Source organism: Scylla paramamosain, chromosome 28, assembly GCF_035594125.1.
Source record: "Scylla paramamosain isolate STU-SP2022 chromosome 28, ASM3559412v1, whole genome shotgun sequence".
NCBI lineage: Eukaryota > Metazoa > Arthropoda > Malacostraca > Decapoda > Portunidae > Scylla > Scylla paramamosain.
Window position 1 is genome coordinate 17,597,195 of NC_087178.1, and position 17,532 is coordinate 17,614,726.

The window sequence follows — 17,532 nt, forward strand, 5'->3', positions numbered from 1 at the left end:
CTTCAGGCTGATGAGCGAACGAGCATGGTGGCTGCACGGTGCTCGGGGTGAGGACGTGACCGTCGTGTGGCAGTTCAGTGACTGAGGTGTACGTGGTGATTGCCTACACATGGACCCGCAGAGGGAGAAGACTGCTGGTGATGTGCGTGGAAGTCACATCGAAAAAGGTGAGACGATTTGAAGCCGCTGACGATCATGTCTTCCTCCCTGCTGCTCTCTCTTCCTCTCTCATGGTTAGATAGATTGACATACATTTAAAGGAGGCAGGTATAATGTTAGTCAGAGAGAGAGAGAGAGAGATCCAGCCACACACACACGATACTAGTAAAAGACACCTATCATTGCTGTAGTTTAATGAAGTTATTGAATTAAAAGTTACAAATACAAACACTGTTCTAGGCAAGCTATTAGATTATATTGAATTTCCCGTTTCAGCGTACAAGATCGAAGACCAAGACCTACAGTGCATTTTTGGCTTGTAAAATACCGAGCAATCTTCCGTGACCTTATTTGAAATGCTGAGTTCCTGTGCTGGGGTACGTGTTGCTGGGTGAAGCAGAGGTTTGCGGCGCAACTCAGTCACAAGTGTATGCAGCGTCGTCGTGGCAAGACTGTGGAGTTGCTGGAGTAATTTGAGTATTTCAAGAGCGGTTTGAGTGCAATATGTAAGTACCTATGTATCCTTGGTTTTGTTCTTAATGTTGTAATAATAATGCAAGTAGTTTCATGATGGGTACGTAATATGTAAGCACTTATTAGATTTTGTAATGCTAAAGCTTTGCTGTAAGTGGTAGATCTTGGGATAAAAATTTGTCGGAGGCATATTAAAAAATAACTCGGTACTCACTGAAACATTCTCAGATTAATTTTCCGAAGCCACGGTACTCAAAGAACCTACGATGACTTATAAAGAGTACAGGAAAACCATTTTACTGATTTTTTAAAAATTTTTATTTTACAGCACAAGTGAAGCTCGGCGTAGATGGAGACAGGAGGCTGATGAAGAAGGGCAGGAAAGGTTTAGTGGATAACTGCAGAAGAGTTCATGTCTGGCCACCTTCCATCCTGACGCTGTGGGCGCAGGAGATACTAACTGGAGCTTGCTTGGAGTACCAGACCTACGTGAAATACACAATTCCAGTGGATTTCCTTACCCTGAGATATCAAATTGCTGGTTCTATTTAGTGTGTACATATATATAATTAATTATATATAACTTGGAAGCTTGTTCACTTTACTGTATACGGTTCTCTCTCTCGAGAGCATGCGAGTCTCATCACAATCTCGAAAAATCTGCTCATGTTAAATGAAATAAAAGTGGTCAGTAATATTTGCCCTGGGAGAAAATTTGACGGGGAAGACGGCAACGACCTGTCAAGTATGTTTAAGGCTCACCTTGCACCTTGTATGTGCCTGTATGTGCAACATGTAAATGGTGCACATTAATTCACATACTAGGAGCCCCTATATGCAAAGTGCGCCTTAAACAAGGCGGGGAGGATGGTGACGGCCTGAAAATAGTGTGCATTGCTCATGGAGTTTCCGGGGCCTTCTGTACAAGAAAAATAATAATGTACAACATTTACAAGTGTTGCACGTACAGGGAATCCCTACGTGCAAAGTGCTCCTTAAACTTGATTCCCCCAGGGCAAATATTATTGACCAATTTTATTAATTTTACGAGCAGATTTCTTTAGAAACTGGCGAGATTTTCTGGCAATTATGCCTATAAAAATTACACGTTTACATACATATATTATATAATAATGACAGGATCATTACACATGAATAATAAAAACGAACGACTTTTAATTAGAGGTTCTCAAAAAAAAGTATTGCTTGACTTAACAGAAGTATCACAGGCCCATCATCAGGATTAGTATGTAGGTCGCTTCGGTTCGTTCCCAGAGAAGTCGCGCCAGCAAGCACAATGAAGCAATACAGACAAGCCAGCCTTCCAAAATCACCCTGCCAAGAAAGAAGAAACCCGTAAACATTGTTCACTTTAAACAGCAATATCAAACTAATAAAATCCTGGGAGTGGAATTATTGTCCTCACAACCGCAACATTATGTTAATTAAATCATTGGTAATATCACACTGCTATTACTACTCGCCTTTAATCACCTGCACTCCCAACATCAGGTTTTGATGGCAGCACCTAATGAAATTCCGCTGCTTGTGTCACGGTGCCCACCCATGAATTCGGCCAGTCTCGTCCAGCTCAACGCGCTACTACGAGCATTTGCGCCATTTTTGGATTCCACAACAGCCAAGTCATCCTGAAGTAGACACAAGGGTATATAAATCACGTAAAAAGGGCAATTACTTGTATAAAATTGTCTACGCCACATAGTATTATACTAAGTTTATCGATAATACGGTCCTGTTCCACCAACCACAACACTGGCTCGGAGCTTCACATGCAACAAGAAATACTAAACCCATCGCAATACATTCTCCGTATAATACATTGCACTGATGAAAATTAGAATGATTACTCTATGCCTGCTGTGTATCGGTTAGAATTTATTTTCTATATATTAGGAATTAACGATTATATTTCGTGTTGCTTTGAACCGTTAAGTCCAGAAGCTTCATTAATTTGACGGGCACATTAAACTTATGTAACTATTTAATTGGATTTGAGTGATATGGGCAATATACTTCACGGTACTACTAGTTAACAATAACTATATTTCTGACCTCTACACCGTGGAAAGCTTTATATTAATGATGTTGTGGTGTGGTTTTATATTAATGGTGGTGGTGATGATGCAAGCCATATGCATCAAGTTTCTCAATTGGAAATACAAGGGTAACATGAAGGGGTGGCCACTGGGTAATGGTACACATTACGATAAGTTTCTCGGTAAGAATATTGTGTGTCAGGTAAGAAATTAATTGAGAGTTAGGTATTAAAAATTTACGTGATACATATACGTGTTAGTATATCACACTCAGAAGCAACTCGCGCCTCACGGATTTGAGATTGCATTTTGTTTATTATGCACTTGGCACATACTATTATTTAGGACTGGATAACTATTTTTCCATGTTTTAAAATAGATCTGATACTTTATTTTATATACTTTCAGCCTTTAAACTAGGGAAAATGTCAAATATGCATGTAATTCTTTTGTAATTAATTTGTCCCAAGGGCGAGGGTGCATGGACTTCTTCAAAGGCTGCCGGAAGAGTGCATGAACTTAGGAGAGGTTGAAGAACACAGGTGTAAGCTATTGGATCAGCAAATACATGAACGCTCATCGCTAACTAGCGGAGAAGAGAATTCAAATAAAAAGCAGGACAATAACTGTGAAGTCCTGCCTTATCAGAGTGTATGGGAAGTGAGAAGTGAACGACAAAACATGAATGAGGAAGGGAATGAGATAAGACAAGTTCTAGAAATTATGTAGAAATAAAGTACATGATCTCTGGAGAGAGAGAGAGAGAGAGAGAGAGAGAGAGAGAGAAAGAGAGAGAGGGAGAGAGAGAGAGAGAGAAAGTGAAAGCACCACAGAGAGAGAAAGTGAAAGCACCACAGGTATACAAGTCTTTATAACACATTACAAACGCTTCGCATGCCTTACAACCAAACAGATGATTTCAAAGGTATACTTAACTCACTAACTCTCTTAAGCATCAGCGGAATTAAATATTGTATATGCGAGAAAGTACAGGTATTGCGTCTGGCAGTGCTACGCGGCGTGAAGTGAAAGTTCCTCCGTAACACCTACTCACTCCCAAGGTTCTTTCAGTGAGTCTGTTCAGTGATCAGTTATGTGACTCCTTAACAGTTCCAGGATACCTGAGAGATCCGTGAGTTATTGTTTCGAGTCAAAGTATAATATGGGCAGCTTGACAACACTTTCTGAATCATGTTCGCTGACTAAAAAACTTTTATCTCTTTCGTGCTGCTGCTGTTGTCTGTCATAATGTGATAGGATGTTTAAAATGCTCCAACTGCTGAATTTTTTCGGGCATAACATATCTACGTAATTTATCTATACTTTACACTATCTCAGTACTTTGTATACACAACACACTAGTTATTTACGAGCATTTACTTATTTTTCTAAGTTCGTCTTTAAGATAACGGCATTTTTTGGGGGCCAGTCTAAACATAATATTGAGCAACATTCGGGCTCGATTACGATTTTCGATTCACTCAGCATCGGCTCAACTTTCCAGTACAAACCATAATAAAAATAAAAATAAATAAATAAACGCACCATTTGTGAAGTGTGTTGTCATATTGCGCAAAACTATCTTGTACCTCAAACGTCTAAAGTTTGCATGTCAGTCATCCAGCAGCAGATCCCGATACCCACTAATCATTCATTGTATTGGTGATTGAACTTTATTAAAGGTGCCAATTTACCACAGGATGGACAGATGACGAAGTGGTGAAGGTGATGAGCAAAACGAGGGTTGTGGCGTGCTTAGTCGTGGTGGTGGTGGTGACCTGGTATGCCATCAGCTTCCAACACCTGCAGCTGAGAGCAACCCAACCCCCAGCCGCCGCCACCACCACCACCACCACGAAACACACTCTAAGTTATCAAGTTCTTGGGACATATCTACATACCTCTACACATCATAGTACCCGGATTTCTACACTAAACGCTGGAAAACCTTACCGAACACAAAATTCTACACACAAACCAGAGGTAGGTTTATCTAAATTACCAATCTTCTTCGTATGGTATTTCAACGACCAAATATCAGAAATACAAAGTTAATGGCCAACTATCAGAAATAGTTGGTAGCACTAACATTTTTATTTCAAGAGCTATTCAGAGGAAAAGTGGAAGTCAGTCATGCACGGACGGTTGGCGAGAGTGGCTAAGCTATGTCGGCAGCATCCTCAAGCCCTCAACAGATTTGACCTCTTCAGTGTCTTCAAAAGCCTGACTGTTGATCCTGCCCACCATCTCGTCTACTGTAGGAATGCCAAGGTAGGTGGAATGCCAAGGAATGCCAAGGTAAGCGGTTCTACTCTTCACAATAGGGTCACCTTTCGGTTTAAAGTACAGTAGTGCTATTCGTAAAACTATGACGGCAACAACTAGTGCACTGCATGTGGTTGATAAACATGTTACCTCTGAATATACAGTTGACATTTTAAATTCCAATAATGTTATTTCAAAATCCAATAACGTTATATAATGATTTAACGTGTGTGTGTGTGTGTGTGTGTGTGTGTGTGTGTGTGTGTGTGTGTGTATGTGTGTGTGTGTGTGTGTGTGTGTGTGTGTATACAGGCTGGCACCACTGCATGGCTTTCAAGGTTGCTGCAGTGGGCAGGCATCAGCTTCAACACCACAGCTGATGTGCACACCATCGCTGATCAGGCCTTCCCAATGGTGGCGACTGACAGGATCCTACGGGAACTGAAGCGTTCATCCCTGACCTTCACTGTAGCCAGACACCCTTTCACTAGGTATTTATAAGTGTGTCCTGTCTGTACGAACGGTAGTAACTAACACTAACTAACCAACTAACACACCATAAACATGTCACGCTGAAAGTAATATGTACTATGCAATCAAATGTCAATGCAAGTCCATTATATAATGCATATAAAACAGTTACATTGCACTGCATCATTAATAAGTAATGGTTATTCATGACTGGCCGATCCACACGCAAACGAGGCAAATTAAAGAAAAAAAAGCACCGACTACCCCTACATTTGTTAATCTATCCATGCTCCCACAGGCTCGTCTCCGCCTACAGAAATAAAATTGAAGAGAACTACAAGCCAGAGCGCTGGTCAGAAATTATGAGAAAATACCGCACGCCCATTAACATTACGACGGAGGTGAACAACTCAAGACCAACGGAGATGAACAACTCAAGACCAACCTTCCGGGAGTTCGCCTTGTTCGCCAGCGATGAGGTGCTGAGGTGCTTGGGTCAGGCCAGACCAAGTTGCCTTGACGAGGTTGACGTCCACTGGCTGCCACACCATGACCGCTGTGCTCCCTGCAACATTAATTATGACGTTATTGCGAAGGTGAAGCTGATGCTACACACTCATACATTGGATACGCATTTTGAAACGGTTTAGGCTTTCATAAGTGCTACTTTCAAAGACAATAACTAAGTAGCAGGGTTCTGACTTTTTTCCAATTGATGAAGCAGAATTATTGTTGAACTATCACTAAGAATCATAAAATCTTCCTAGAAACCCTTAATATTTCCACTAAACCCTATTAACAGTGGTCGAGACTGGACACCAAGACCTCTGAGAATGCCAAACTTGTACCCTGTTCATACATCATGAATTGGATTTCCGTTTACATAAGAACGTAAAAAAAACTATGGGAAGCTGCAAGAATCTATCAAGTCTACACGTGACAGTCCCTGTATAAAACATACCTGTCTATTTCCATTTATCATTCTCGTCCATAAATTTATCTAGTCTTCTTCTAAAGCTCCCTAGTAACTCAGCATTACCTCATTATCGAGTCTATTCCATTCATCTACCACTATTTGAAACCATTTCCCATATCTTGTTTAAATTTAACTTCCATATTTCGTAAAATCACACTGCACACACTACACAACAGACATAAATCTTCCTTCTTGCGTTATCTTTACAAATTGTAATCTCCCCTAACAGATGGAGACGAAGGATGAGGACGAGGCGTACATCAGCCACCTCCTCGGCCTTCCCCTACCTCCACCCACGCAGCAGAACGTGGCCTCAGGTCCCTCCTCAGATTCCCTCACCAGAACCTTTTTCTCAACGCTGAGTGCAAGTGAAAGGCAGCGCGTCTTTAAAGCTTACGAGTATGATTTCCTCATGTTTGAGTACTCCTACAATGACAAGGATTACAGGTAACGGGCTCCTTCAGGCAGTTGCTATAAATTGAACTACTACTCGTTAACTGTACATATTATTAAAGTACGTTTCTTAATTATTGTTTGATTCCCCCATAGAGTTGATGATGCAGCCTTTCAGGAAAATAATTGCATAATTGTTAAGGTGAAGACGGCATGGCAATCACACACACATACGTCAAAGAACACCATTATTTAAGCTCAAGAACACCTTTATTGAAGCTAACACAGTGAAAGCCGGCACTTTTGAAAATGCCACATTGGTTAATAATGAAATCACGTTGGCATTTTCATCCGAAAGGTTTAGTTTTGACTAAGTTCATTAATTTCATTGCTAATTCATTCCTTGTGCAGATCATGACTATAAAAAGCGTCATAATATGCAGAAAAATAGTCCGGAAATACATAAGCTAAGGTTATTTCCATAATCCCCAATGTCTCGTATGAACCGTGGGCGAAGTCCCGAATCCGAGTCAGTGGACCCCCATCACGCCTCGCTTACCCAAAACAACCTATCAACACCCTAACTAACTTAACAAATAATGACAACTTTAAGAGACATACACGGAAAGGAGACACCCTTATGAGAAGTATACGTATAATATCTTTCACTTTCTTAGCCTCTTGACAGTAACTCAGGTATACGATCATCAGGTAACACCCACCGGCAAAACAGTCTGGCTGTTACAACGCACCAGTACACACCACACAATCCTAAGCAACTGCAATGCTGAATGATGGTACACTTACCTCGAATTCATTATGTGGCGTTGCAGGAAAATAGGAGCACTGGAAACGGGAAAATTTGAAAATATCACACGGACCTCCACGCGGCTCCTTCGTCCATGCCGATTCTTCCTCTTGATTCGCCTTCCTGTTTGGAGACTTGGCATCGGCTCGGCTCGGCTCATTCGCTCATACTTCGGCTCCAGCTAACTTTCATTGTGATATCAGTCTTATTTTTCAATGGCATTAGCTACAAAAAAATAAATAAATAAAATAAATAAATAAATAAATAAATACAATCGATTTTTTATTTTTATTTTACTCGTCCATCAAGATTGTTTCCATCTTTACATAATCTGTACTAATCGGTTTGTCTCTTGAGTAATGAGGTCGAGTTATCTTTACTTACTAAATGAGAAGCTTCTACGTTATCACAGACAGAAGTGATCAGCTTGATCTTGTTGATCACACTGTTGTCATCAGCAAGGCAGTAAGTCTGGGTCTCCCTCCTAACCTGATAGCGTGGATAGCCGACTTCCTCACTGAGAGGCGTCAGGCCGTTCGCTATCAGGGCTCTGTCTCTATTTTCCAACAGCTGACATGTGGGGTCCCCCAGGGGATCAAGATGGGTCTTCTATGCTTCCTCCTCATTAAAGACGCCCTCACTGACACCCCCCATCGCTGGAAGTATGTGGACGACTGCACCGTGGGCGTCCCAGTTTCCACCAAGAACCCGGACTACTCGCCACTGCAAGCAATTTTGGAGCGACTGCAGACGTGGACGGAGGAGAGCAGGATGACCATCAACCACAGCAAAACTGTGGTGATGCATTTCTGTACCTCTTTTGTACCAGTGCACCCTCTCCAGATCACAGTGGGCCCTCACCCCCTCCAGGTGGTTCGATGTGCCAAGCTTCTCGGAGTCACGGTGGACGACCAGCTGACCTGGAAGCAGCATGTGGCCAGCACCGTAAGATCAGCTATCTACAGGCTGTACATGCTGCGCAGACTCAGGTCTCTGGGGACGCCGACAGATGAGTTAAGGGGGGTGTACCTCACCTTCATCCTCCCCAAACTCATGTACGCCTCCCCAGCGTGGTCCTCCTCCCTCACACACACTCAACAGCTACAGCTAGAGAGTGTGCAGAAAAGGGCGTGCAGGGTCATCCTTGGCCCTGCATACACCACCTATGAAGAAGCCCTGACCACCCTGAGTCTGTCCAGACTATCCACCAGGCACCGAGAGGCTCTGGAGAAGTTTGGAAGGGGACTACTGCATCATCCACGTCTCAGAAACATGCTGCCACCTGACGCGCCTCGGCCGGTCCGTGCCACCAGACACCACAACAAGATAACGCCCCTAAAGGCGCCGCGCACGGACCTGTACAGACTCAGTGCGATTCCCACCATGGTGCGAGCCATCAATCAATAGGCCCTTCTAGATTAGACTTACCTTTAGGATTAATGTTAAGTATTTCCCCACCCCCTATGTACATTTTCAGTTTGTTAACTGCCTAAATAATAAACCGTTTATTATTATTATTTTATTATTATGACAAGAAGAACGGACTGTATGGGAGGTGCTAAAGATATGGGAGAGTGCAGAGGGCCAAGGATGCAAGGGAACGATAGGTGCCAGAGATGAGAGGGCATGAGAGGGCCGGGTGAAGTGGGAGGCTCTACAGATGAAAGTAAATGGGACTGTAAGCGGGAACTGGTAGCGATAAAAAGGTACAGACAGATGCCAGAGTGAGTAGGTAGGGCTAGGGAATGGGAGATGCCAGCAACAAGGGAAGGTGCCAAAGAGAGTGGGAGGGGCTATAGAAAGTGGGAGGTGCCAAGAGGAAATGGGAGGTGCCAGGGGAAATGGTAGGTGCCAGAAACAGTAGGGAGGTGTCAAGGGAAATGGGAGGTGCCAAAGAGAAAGGTGTCATAAATGGAAGGGGCTAGAGAGATGGGCAATAAGGAGTGGAAGGTGCCGCATATGGGAGTGGGAAGGACGAAGGATGACAGGAGGTGGGAGGAGGCAGATATAAGAGTGAGTAGGAGGGACCAGGAGTGACACGGGCCAGAGGGAGTAGGAAGGGTCAACATTAATCCTTCCAGTGGACTACGGCTGACTGGTCATTGGCACCACAAGAATAGGTCATATAGCCGAGTGACATTTTGCAGGATGTAACCATATTAACATTAGCTGGTGCCACAAATAGCAATGCATCCCAGTAACCTTCATACTTTATTAACACCCTGCCACACTGCTTGGCAAGTGGATATCAATGTTAAGAATGTCCCCCAAGTGACTGGAGTGGCTCTACAAATCTTCCCCCTTAATGACGTGACAGAAAGAGTAAAACTAAAATATGGAAATACACATATATTTAGCATAAATTACATCAATTTTTATGTACATTTCATGTAGAATTTAAGAAAACTGCAAATTAATTACATAAAAAAGTATGGTAAAATACATGAGAATATCTACTGAGCAGATGCATTTGGCAACTCAATGCTGTTGGACACTTTTTTTTGAAACCTGAATGGACAAATAGTTCCTGCATGACAGAGAATTGTAATTACATGAGGATAAATAGTGATCATGGGGAAGATTTGGACCCTTGAAGTTACTGAAAGTTAGCCAGAAATACTGAAGGTTTCCCTCACAGGCTTACAAAACACCTGTCATTGGACCATTGGCTCAGGATCAATGAGAAGGATCACTTTGTAAACTAGAATGATGTGCAACAGCTGAAAACATCCTTTTTATATAAATAAACTTTGACATTTCGGTCAAAAAGTTTTAAGTAATCCAAATTTACAAGGCTATTTTCATTACTTAAAATGTAACTCTCTTATAGGCTTGCAAAACAAACACTTCATTACTTGGTTTCATTAGGCATGATAAATATCACAAAACCAAGCAGAGTTTCACACATGAGAATCACTAACCTAGCAGTAAATCAGAGGGTGGGGTGGTGTCACCTGCCACAAATCAATACACTGGCTGGCACCACGGAAGGTAGCGGTCTGTACAAGTTACAGGGTAAGTAGCAAAATTACAAAAGAGGTTCTTTATATTTACATGATAATTTAACCACCTGTAGGAGTAACAATGGTGTTTTCTTTCTCTAAGGTCAATAGTAGAGAGGCTACAAATGCCTAGAGTATGTACAAGCTAACCGGAAAGGCTGAAGGATGGGACAGTCATGGCATCGTTTCTGTTGATGCTGAACTCAACACTTGTAAATAAGCTCTGTGCTGTCCTACTTAATCTATACTCTATAGATCAAGCAGGCCCTATAATACTCTTATTGGTGATGATATTTGCAAAGGATGCTGGTAAAATTGTGAAATTTCTAAGGTCAGACCCCCCGACTACATACATGTTTTAGATCATGAATGGGACTAGACTGACGACAATCTGACTACTTCCTGGTAGTAGTCGACATGGATCTCACTGAGGAGAACCAAGGTACAAGCAAGGCACAGGCATCACCTCAAAAAAGCTTAATAGTGGGATGGTAGCCTAAAAAGAGAGCAAATTCCTTCTTTATTCCTTGAAGGCCTACCACAAAAGTTACTCTGTCCTTAGTAAGGCTGCTTTGGTTTGGTTCAGGCCACTACTGGAGGTGAAAGTTGCCTGGGAGATACGGTAACTGGATGGTGTTCCAAAAATTCACCAAATGTTTCCTTACTGAGGTGAAACTGCAAAAAATACTAAAGTTTGGCATACAAATGCAGGCTAGCATATAGAAGGCACATAGATCAGTTGCCATTAGTAAAAGGAGAGAGGGGAAGCAGGAGGGGAGCCCAGAGCCTCCCCTGCCCTTCATCCCCACCAACACTGCCATGTTGCTACAAAAGCCTTGTGCACAAAAATACAAATCCTATTTATTCATAGGTAAATGTTTCCAGCTCAAGGGAAGCTTGCCGTTCAATTTACCAGTGAAATGGAAGAACTGTAAAATGTGTTGGTGTGAAGTACTTTCCGTAAAAAACACACAGATGTATAAATAAATTTGAGAGTTAAAGCTTAAAACCATTGTGAATCTGCACATCACTATAAAGCAGTTCCCAATTATAAATATATATGTATATACTTTCGTAAAAAATACCCATTAAATAAATATATGTTTGCTCACTGACCTCCTTATCAAAAATCAATCTGCCTCTGTAAAGATTCACCAGTCAGTATAAACTGCCAATTACTATAATTACTAAAATAATTTTGCTTTCTTCTTTATTTCAGTCTGTTTCCAGTTCTGTAAGCTGTAGAACTCATCCTGGTTCATTCCTAGCGCCTCAGTGAACTCCTCTGGGCTGAGGTAAACCTCTAGGTGCAGTGGGTCCACCCCGTCAGGCAGTGGCTTGATGGTCAGCTCGGCCAGGGAGTACCGGGTGCGGGAGAGCTGGGCCAGGATGTCGTCCACCAGGTACTGACCACCCGGTGCCCACCGACCCTCCTGGGGGTGAAAGGAGGTCACTTAGAAGACAACTATGAGACTTACAAAAGAATCACAATGTTCTCAAAGGAAATGACAGTCTAGCAAAGGCTGGAAGACAAGAGAAATACAATTTGTATAATTTCTAATATTAGTTTGAAAATAATAAGTATAGAAATTTTATCAGCATAAAAGAAAAGCACAAAATCAAACAAATTATTACACAAAACACATCATTAACTGTGAAGTAATAATTTTGAATTTAATATTATCATATATCAATTTACATTACAATTATTATGAACATATCAATAAAGTGTATGTTAATTAGTTACACAACTATTTTAAAACATTTAGGTATAACACATATTGATAACGCTCAGTATCATGAGTGTTATCAATATTCAGAATTATTTACAAAATACAGTACAAAAATAGAGAATAGGTCTCTACATAATAACTGAACCTAAGAATTATGTTATACACAGAAAAATTTCTTGACATAACAATCCAAGGAACTTCAGTAATGATGAATACTAAACAGTGTTCTTTCCATCCAATCCAAGTCCAGCGCCATGAAGACACGAGGCCGTTGAGTGTCCTGGGCAGCAGTAAGAGTATCCTTACAGGAGAGCAGCAACACAACTTCTACTCCCCCATACGGATTCTCTCACCACAGTCAGGTTAGTGAGTCAACTCTGTGTGTTGCTTCATCAGACATCTTGCACTAAAATCACTCAAGTCTTCTTGAAATGAGTAAATATGGATGGATCTTGTTATCTACTTACACAACAAAATATTTAGCTGTAAAGAAGATTATTACTGGTATGTGTATATAAATTATGTTTAGCGTCGAAGATGTCATAATTAAATAACACACCTTCTCTTGGATGGCAGTGACATCAGGTCTAGGTGTCCATATTGGGAAGACATTAGTGAACTCTGAAGGCTCCATGCCGGCCACCACCAGCTGTGGCTCTATCGCTGCGACTTCCACTTCAGTCTAGGGAGAAAAAGCAAAGAAATTCAATGACAGTCATAGAAGCAAGTTGGATGTTAAGTCTTAGTCTTTACCTTTCAATCTTTTTTGAGTCTTAAAGTTCACCACCTATGCATGGAAAGATTATGATGTCAAGAAAAGTTTGTGACAGAACATAATTATTAACCTTTTTGTAGCTTTTTGCTGCCAGAGACTTGGCTTGAGATTTTGCCTTAAGTTGACAGTAATTGAGTGCTGTCTGTAGTGCAGCTCGACGGGCAAAGTTGAATCTTAAGACAGCTGATCCAGTTGCACTGAACTCATCTCCATCAGACGATTCATCTGGCCACCAGCCCTGCCACACCCACACTCGGTGCCCGCTATCCACCATGAACAATGCTGCAGGGGAAATGTTTTCATGAATATCACCGGGCATCCTATTTTTATGTATATAACTTCACATAGCCAAGTTGTGGTATTTAAATGCAATTTTATCAATACTTAGGTAATAAAGTTACACAAACAAGCATATCTTGGAATTTTGCTGAACACTTCCTTAGCTCACCTGGCTGTTTTGCTGAGTAGAGTTCTGATTGCAACACAGGCAGAGGGTTGGGCGTGGAGGTTGCCCTGTAGCTGCATGCAATCTCTGTGGCTTGGAATGAATCATGCTTTGCCTCCAGATGCCAAATTCTTGGTGTCCAATCATAAGAATGTTCATCATCAAGGAGAGAGAAATGGTTGTTTTTAGATCCTCCAAAGGCTTCCCAAAAGTCTCGTGACTCTGCACCCTCATACTGTTTCTTAATCTTCTTTGTAGCAGAACTCTTCCATCCAATGCTGGAATCTGGTGCCTCCATGAGCCTCTGTGTTGTGGTGTTCCCAACCTGAGGATGAATAAACATGTGATCAATTTCTCATTGATGTGAAACAATAAAGAATCAACAAAAAAATTGCCAAATATAATCAGATATGAGGAAAATATTTGCTTACATCTCTTGTTCCCTTAAGAGCCTTTGCACCAAGCCACAGGTGGATGATGCCGGTATTCAGGTTGGTCAGTACAACACATCCTCGAGACCTCAGGTGTTGCGAGTTCACATCAATTTCAACCAGGTGTCCCTCGTTCTCCAACTCTCCTCGAACCATAAACATTTTCCAGTCTTTCTTTTCACGTTCTTCGTCCTGGTGACCTTGATGCACAATGAGTCCTCCCTTGAACAGATTGAGGAAGGCTGGCGGCTCTGACCCCATGGAGACCCTCACATGGGGGCCACGCTCCTCATCCAGCTCCACTGTCATGAGGGCAGACACACCCTTATCTGACACAGAGCTGTCCCGCCCCTGCCAGAAGAAGTATGCCACTCGGGACCTGCCAGTGACGTTGTGTTTTGATGGCTCTCCCTGGAAGCAATGTAAAAGTTTAATGTAATTGTTAGAAACTGAAAAGGCAAGTTATAGTTCAGGTTTGACTTTTCTAAAAGAAGTACAATACTGTTAAGTCTTTTATGAAGTATGGGTAAGAAAACAAGAAAAAAACATACATACTAAAAAGCTTTATGGAATTTGTAGACTTGAAGACAATAAGAACACTTTTAGTCAGTCTAGTTTAGTTTCACTGGGATAATGTTAAAACGAAGTAAAATTGAATCTGAAATCAGTTGTGTAAAAGGATACTCACTTTAAGTGTCCTGCCTGTGGCCGTCACGAGGTAGTACCAGCGGACAACGTAGGAGTCACCGGTGAACAGGTGGTTGCGGGAAGCCTCACTCATCAGCACCTTGCCGTACTCTGACACATGCCAGACTTTGAAGTCATTGGTGGATATACTCAGCAGGCGTCGCTCCTGAGGTTGTCACCACCACACACACAGATTGCCACATTTGTGAGGCAAGTTAATGAGCCATCCATTAAGAGTTGATTTGTGAAGACGGCACCAAATTTTGAAGGCAGCACAAATATAGCAGCAGCGAGTTGTTGCCGGTGCAGTGAGCAGTGTTACCAGCAGCACAGGTGAGGTGACCCGGTGAGTATGGGGAGGAAGGGGAGTAAAGGGTGGTTAGCTGAGGATCAAAGGATGAAGGACAAACACTGAAGGACACTTGGTGTAGTTCCATGAAAACTCATTTAAAATATTAAAAGAATTTGTAAATTAATTAGTAAGAAAATAAAAATTTGCCATAAATTTTGCTTTAAGGAAAAAAACACTTAATAAAATACTTTGTTAAAATGCTTTTTAAATAAAAAAATTAGAAAATTCAATAGAAATAAAGAAAAAGTACTAACAGAAGACAAAAGTTGGTACAAATCAGCATGCCCTGATATTGACAAACAAAGTAAAATGTGCAAAAGAGAAGAATAACCAGTACAGTAAAGGAGGAAATAAAATGTGTTGGTCTACAAGGCACCAAAGCACAGGTAACCAGGTTGAGGATTGGAACAAGGGACAAGGGAGGGATATGCACTTGAAGTGGTAACTCCACACCAGACCATGTGAGGCTGGGTAAGGTCAATGTAAGTCACCACTGTGGTTAGGACTGGTAGTGTTTGGTTACCAGTAGCAAGCTAGGTACACCAAATAGATAAACGAGGATGGTGCTAGCCTGAGGGGTTTCACTGGATATGCGGTGGTAGAGAAGATGCCTCTTGCTATCTACAGGTGAGTGGCCACTGACTAGCAGTAGCTGATTTACAAACACTGAACCAACCACTGCTCAACAGTGGGTACCAGTCAAAAATTAAGTCAAGAAGGCACAGGAAATTTTTCAGTTCTTATATTGAAGTCTTGAGTAGCACAGGTCTACACTATATGATCACTGATGCAGTAGAGTCAGCATAGCGGTGTGTAGAGGACACAGAGAAGAGCATGAAGGAAAGTAAAGCAGTGTGGCACATGCTGGTCTGGTTCATGAGCCATCACTATCACCACCCCCCACCACCACCACTAGCACACCTCTTCATCATAGTACTCCACTCCCCGGCCCAGGTGGGTCATTTCCAGAACCAAGTCAGGCTCCAGAGGCACCTCTTCCAGCATCATCTTGGCATCACAGGGCTGAAGTTCACACACAGGAGCAACGTAGCGATCCAGTTCCTTTTTCACTTCCTGTCACAAGAACAAACCAGTGTGGTGAGTACTAGCCATGGAATATTACTGGATACATCAACATGTATGAAATATATGTATCATAAAGATCACATCCTTGCAGATCACACACACATTAGAGTTGTGAGAGGGCAAATACCACAGAATACAGGAAAATGTAAATGATGCAAATACTCACCTTTATTCTAGACTGCTGGGCAAGGTCTGGCCAATCAATAAATTTCTCCTTGAAGAGAATAGTTTCAACATTTTCCGTCAGTTTGGCACACAACCCCCAGTCTGGCCGAGTACCTGTACAATACACAACAATGATGACACTAAATGCCACTAAAAACTTCATGAATGAAAGTACACAGTAATGATAAAACTGTGAGATTCCCAGAACATATAATACACTTTTAATGAGACACTTCTAGAGCAATTATCTGTACAAACCTTGTAATTTTGCATTTGACACTGGCATCATTGGTGTGATGGGATTGATGTCACACTCTGAGTAGTCATATTCTTCCTCCCACAGCTCCCTTCCAAGTGCCACTCCGATACGTCGGTTGTCTCCACAGCCACGCTTTCCGGCCCAGATGTAGAGCTCTGAGCCAAAGTCCAGTACCAAGACCTGTGGTGGGGAGAAGAGTTACCATGTTGACTGAAACTCAGGCTGAACATCACAACAAAAGGAAATTCCCTAAGGAAAAGTGATCAGTTTTCCAAAGAAAGCAGATCAGTTAAATTCCCACTATTCATGTAGTTTCTTATAGATGTATAGATGAACAAGATGAGGGGTAAATGGGAGAACTGGAAGAACAGAATGCAAAATTTTCTATAATTTACCAATAGATATGAATAACTTAAGACAATACAAGTACAGAAGTAGACAGGAAGTCCAGAGCAGTGGTACAAAGGAAGGGACATACTCATCAACATGAAATTAGTAAGATCAAAGGAGCAACATCCTCAGAAGTAGCATAATGAAATGCCATGAAAAGTATTACTGAAGTTGTACTCTGAAAATTAAAGTGAGTTTCATTTTTACATACTTCCTTTGCCAGTTTAAATTTTGTACTGCTCTTGTAATGTAGTAGAAGTGGTGATGAAGAAACAGACACAAGGTTCATCTATTAATTTAGCACCTCAGGAGAAAGCTTACCTTATTGGAAGCGAGGATTTCTATTTTGGGCATCTGTCCCCAGGCATCAGGAAGAGGCACAAGTGAGTCTTCCTGAACTTCATACACTTTGTTGGCTGCCACCAGCGCTGCCTCTACATACTCGTCCTCGTCAGGGGGACCCGCTGGCTGGGCCTCACTCTTCTCATCACCACCTGAAAACAGTTAAATCACAATAATAAAGCAATTACATAGTGTTTCTTACATAATGGTAATTTGTGATTTTTATTAAACTATCCAAACTTAGAATTTTTAGTGAAAAAAA

At 41.7% G+C, this 17,532-nt stretch overlaps 2 protein-coding genes and 1 long non-coding RNA gene across 8 annotated transcripts in view; 1 reads left to right on the forward strand and 2 right to left on the reverse strand.

The window, feature by feature from the left end:
* Positions 1 to 1,791: 1,791 nt before the first annotated feature.
* Positions 1,792 to 7,757, reverse strand: LOC135115027 (uncharacterized). Its single transcript, XR_010275769.1, has 4 exons — positions 7,603 to 7,757; positions 5,872 to 5,991; positions 2,118 to 2,282; positions 1,792 to 1,968 (listed from the first exon to the last, which is right to left on the reverse strand). It is a non-coding gene; the product is annotated as an uncharacterized LOC135115027 (long non-coding RNA).
* LOC135115025 (carbohydrate sulfotransferase 11-like) lies at positions 3,516 to 6,929 on the forward strand. Its single transcript, XM_064031456.1, has 6 exons — positions 3,516 to 3,822; positions 4,390 to 4,673; positions 4,794 to 4,961; positions 5,268 to 5,446; positions 5,725 to 6,022; positions 6,632 to 6,929. Exons 2-6 carry the CDS (start codon positions 4,419 to 4,421, stop codon positions 6,851 to 6,853), a joined length of 1,122 nt encoding a protein of 373 aa, XP_063887526.1. The 5' UTR covers positions 3,516 to 3,822; positions 4,390 to 4,418; the 3' UTR covers positions 6,854 to 6,929.
* A 2,182-nt stretch (positions 7,758 to 9,939) lies between the features above and the next one.
* The window catches only part of LOC135115022 (supervillin-like), a 156,257-nt gene continuing 148,664 nt past the window's right edge, over positions 9,940 to 17,532 (reverse strand). For all 6 annotated transcript variants that reach the window (XM_064031446.1, XM_064031449.1, XM_064031445.1 and 3 more), the window contains 10 exons: positions 17,250 to 17,422; positions 16,538 to 16,718; positions 16,281 to 16,393; positions 15,950 to 16,102; positions 14,678 to 14,842; positions 13,990 to 14,400; positions 13,562 to 13,883; positions 13,184 to 13,395; positions 12,898 to 13,020; positions 9,940 to 12,038 (listed from right to left, as the gene is read on the reverse strand). In XM_064031446.1, coding sequence (XP_063887516.1) covers positions 11,793 to 12,038; positions 12,898 to 13,020; positions 13,184 to 13,395; positions 13,562 to 13,883; positions 13,990 to 14,400; positions 14,678 to 14,842; positions 15,950 to 16,102; positions 16,281 to 16,393; positions 16,538 to 16,718; positions 17,250 to 17,422 — 2,099 coding nt within the window. In that variant the 3' untranslated portion in view covers positions 9,940 to 11,792. The remainder of the gene's footprint in view (positions 12,039 to 12,897; positions 13,021 to 13,183; positions 13,396 to 13,561; positions 13,884 to 13,989; positions 14,401 to 14,677; positions 14,843 to 15,949; positions 16,103 to 16,280; positions 16,394 to 16,537; positions 16,719 to 17,249; positions 17,423 to 17,532) is intronic.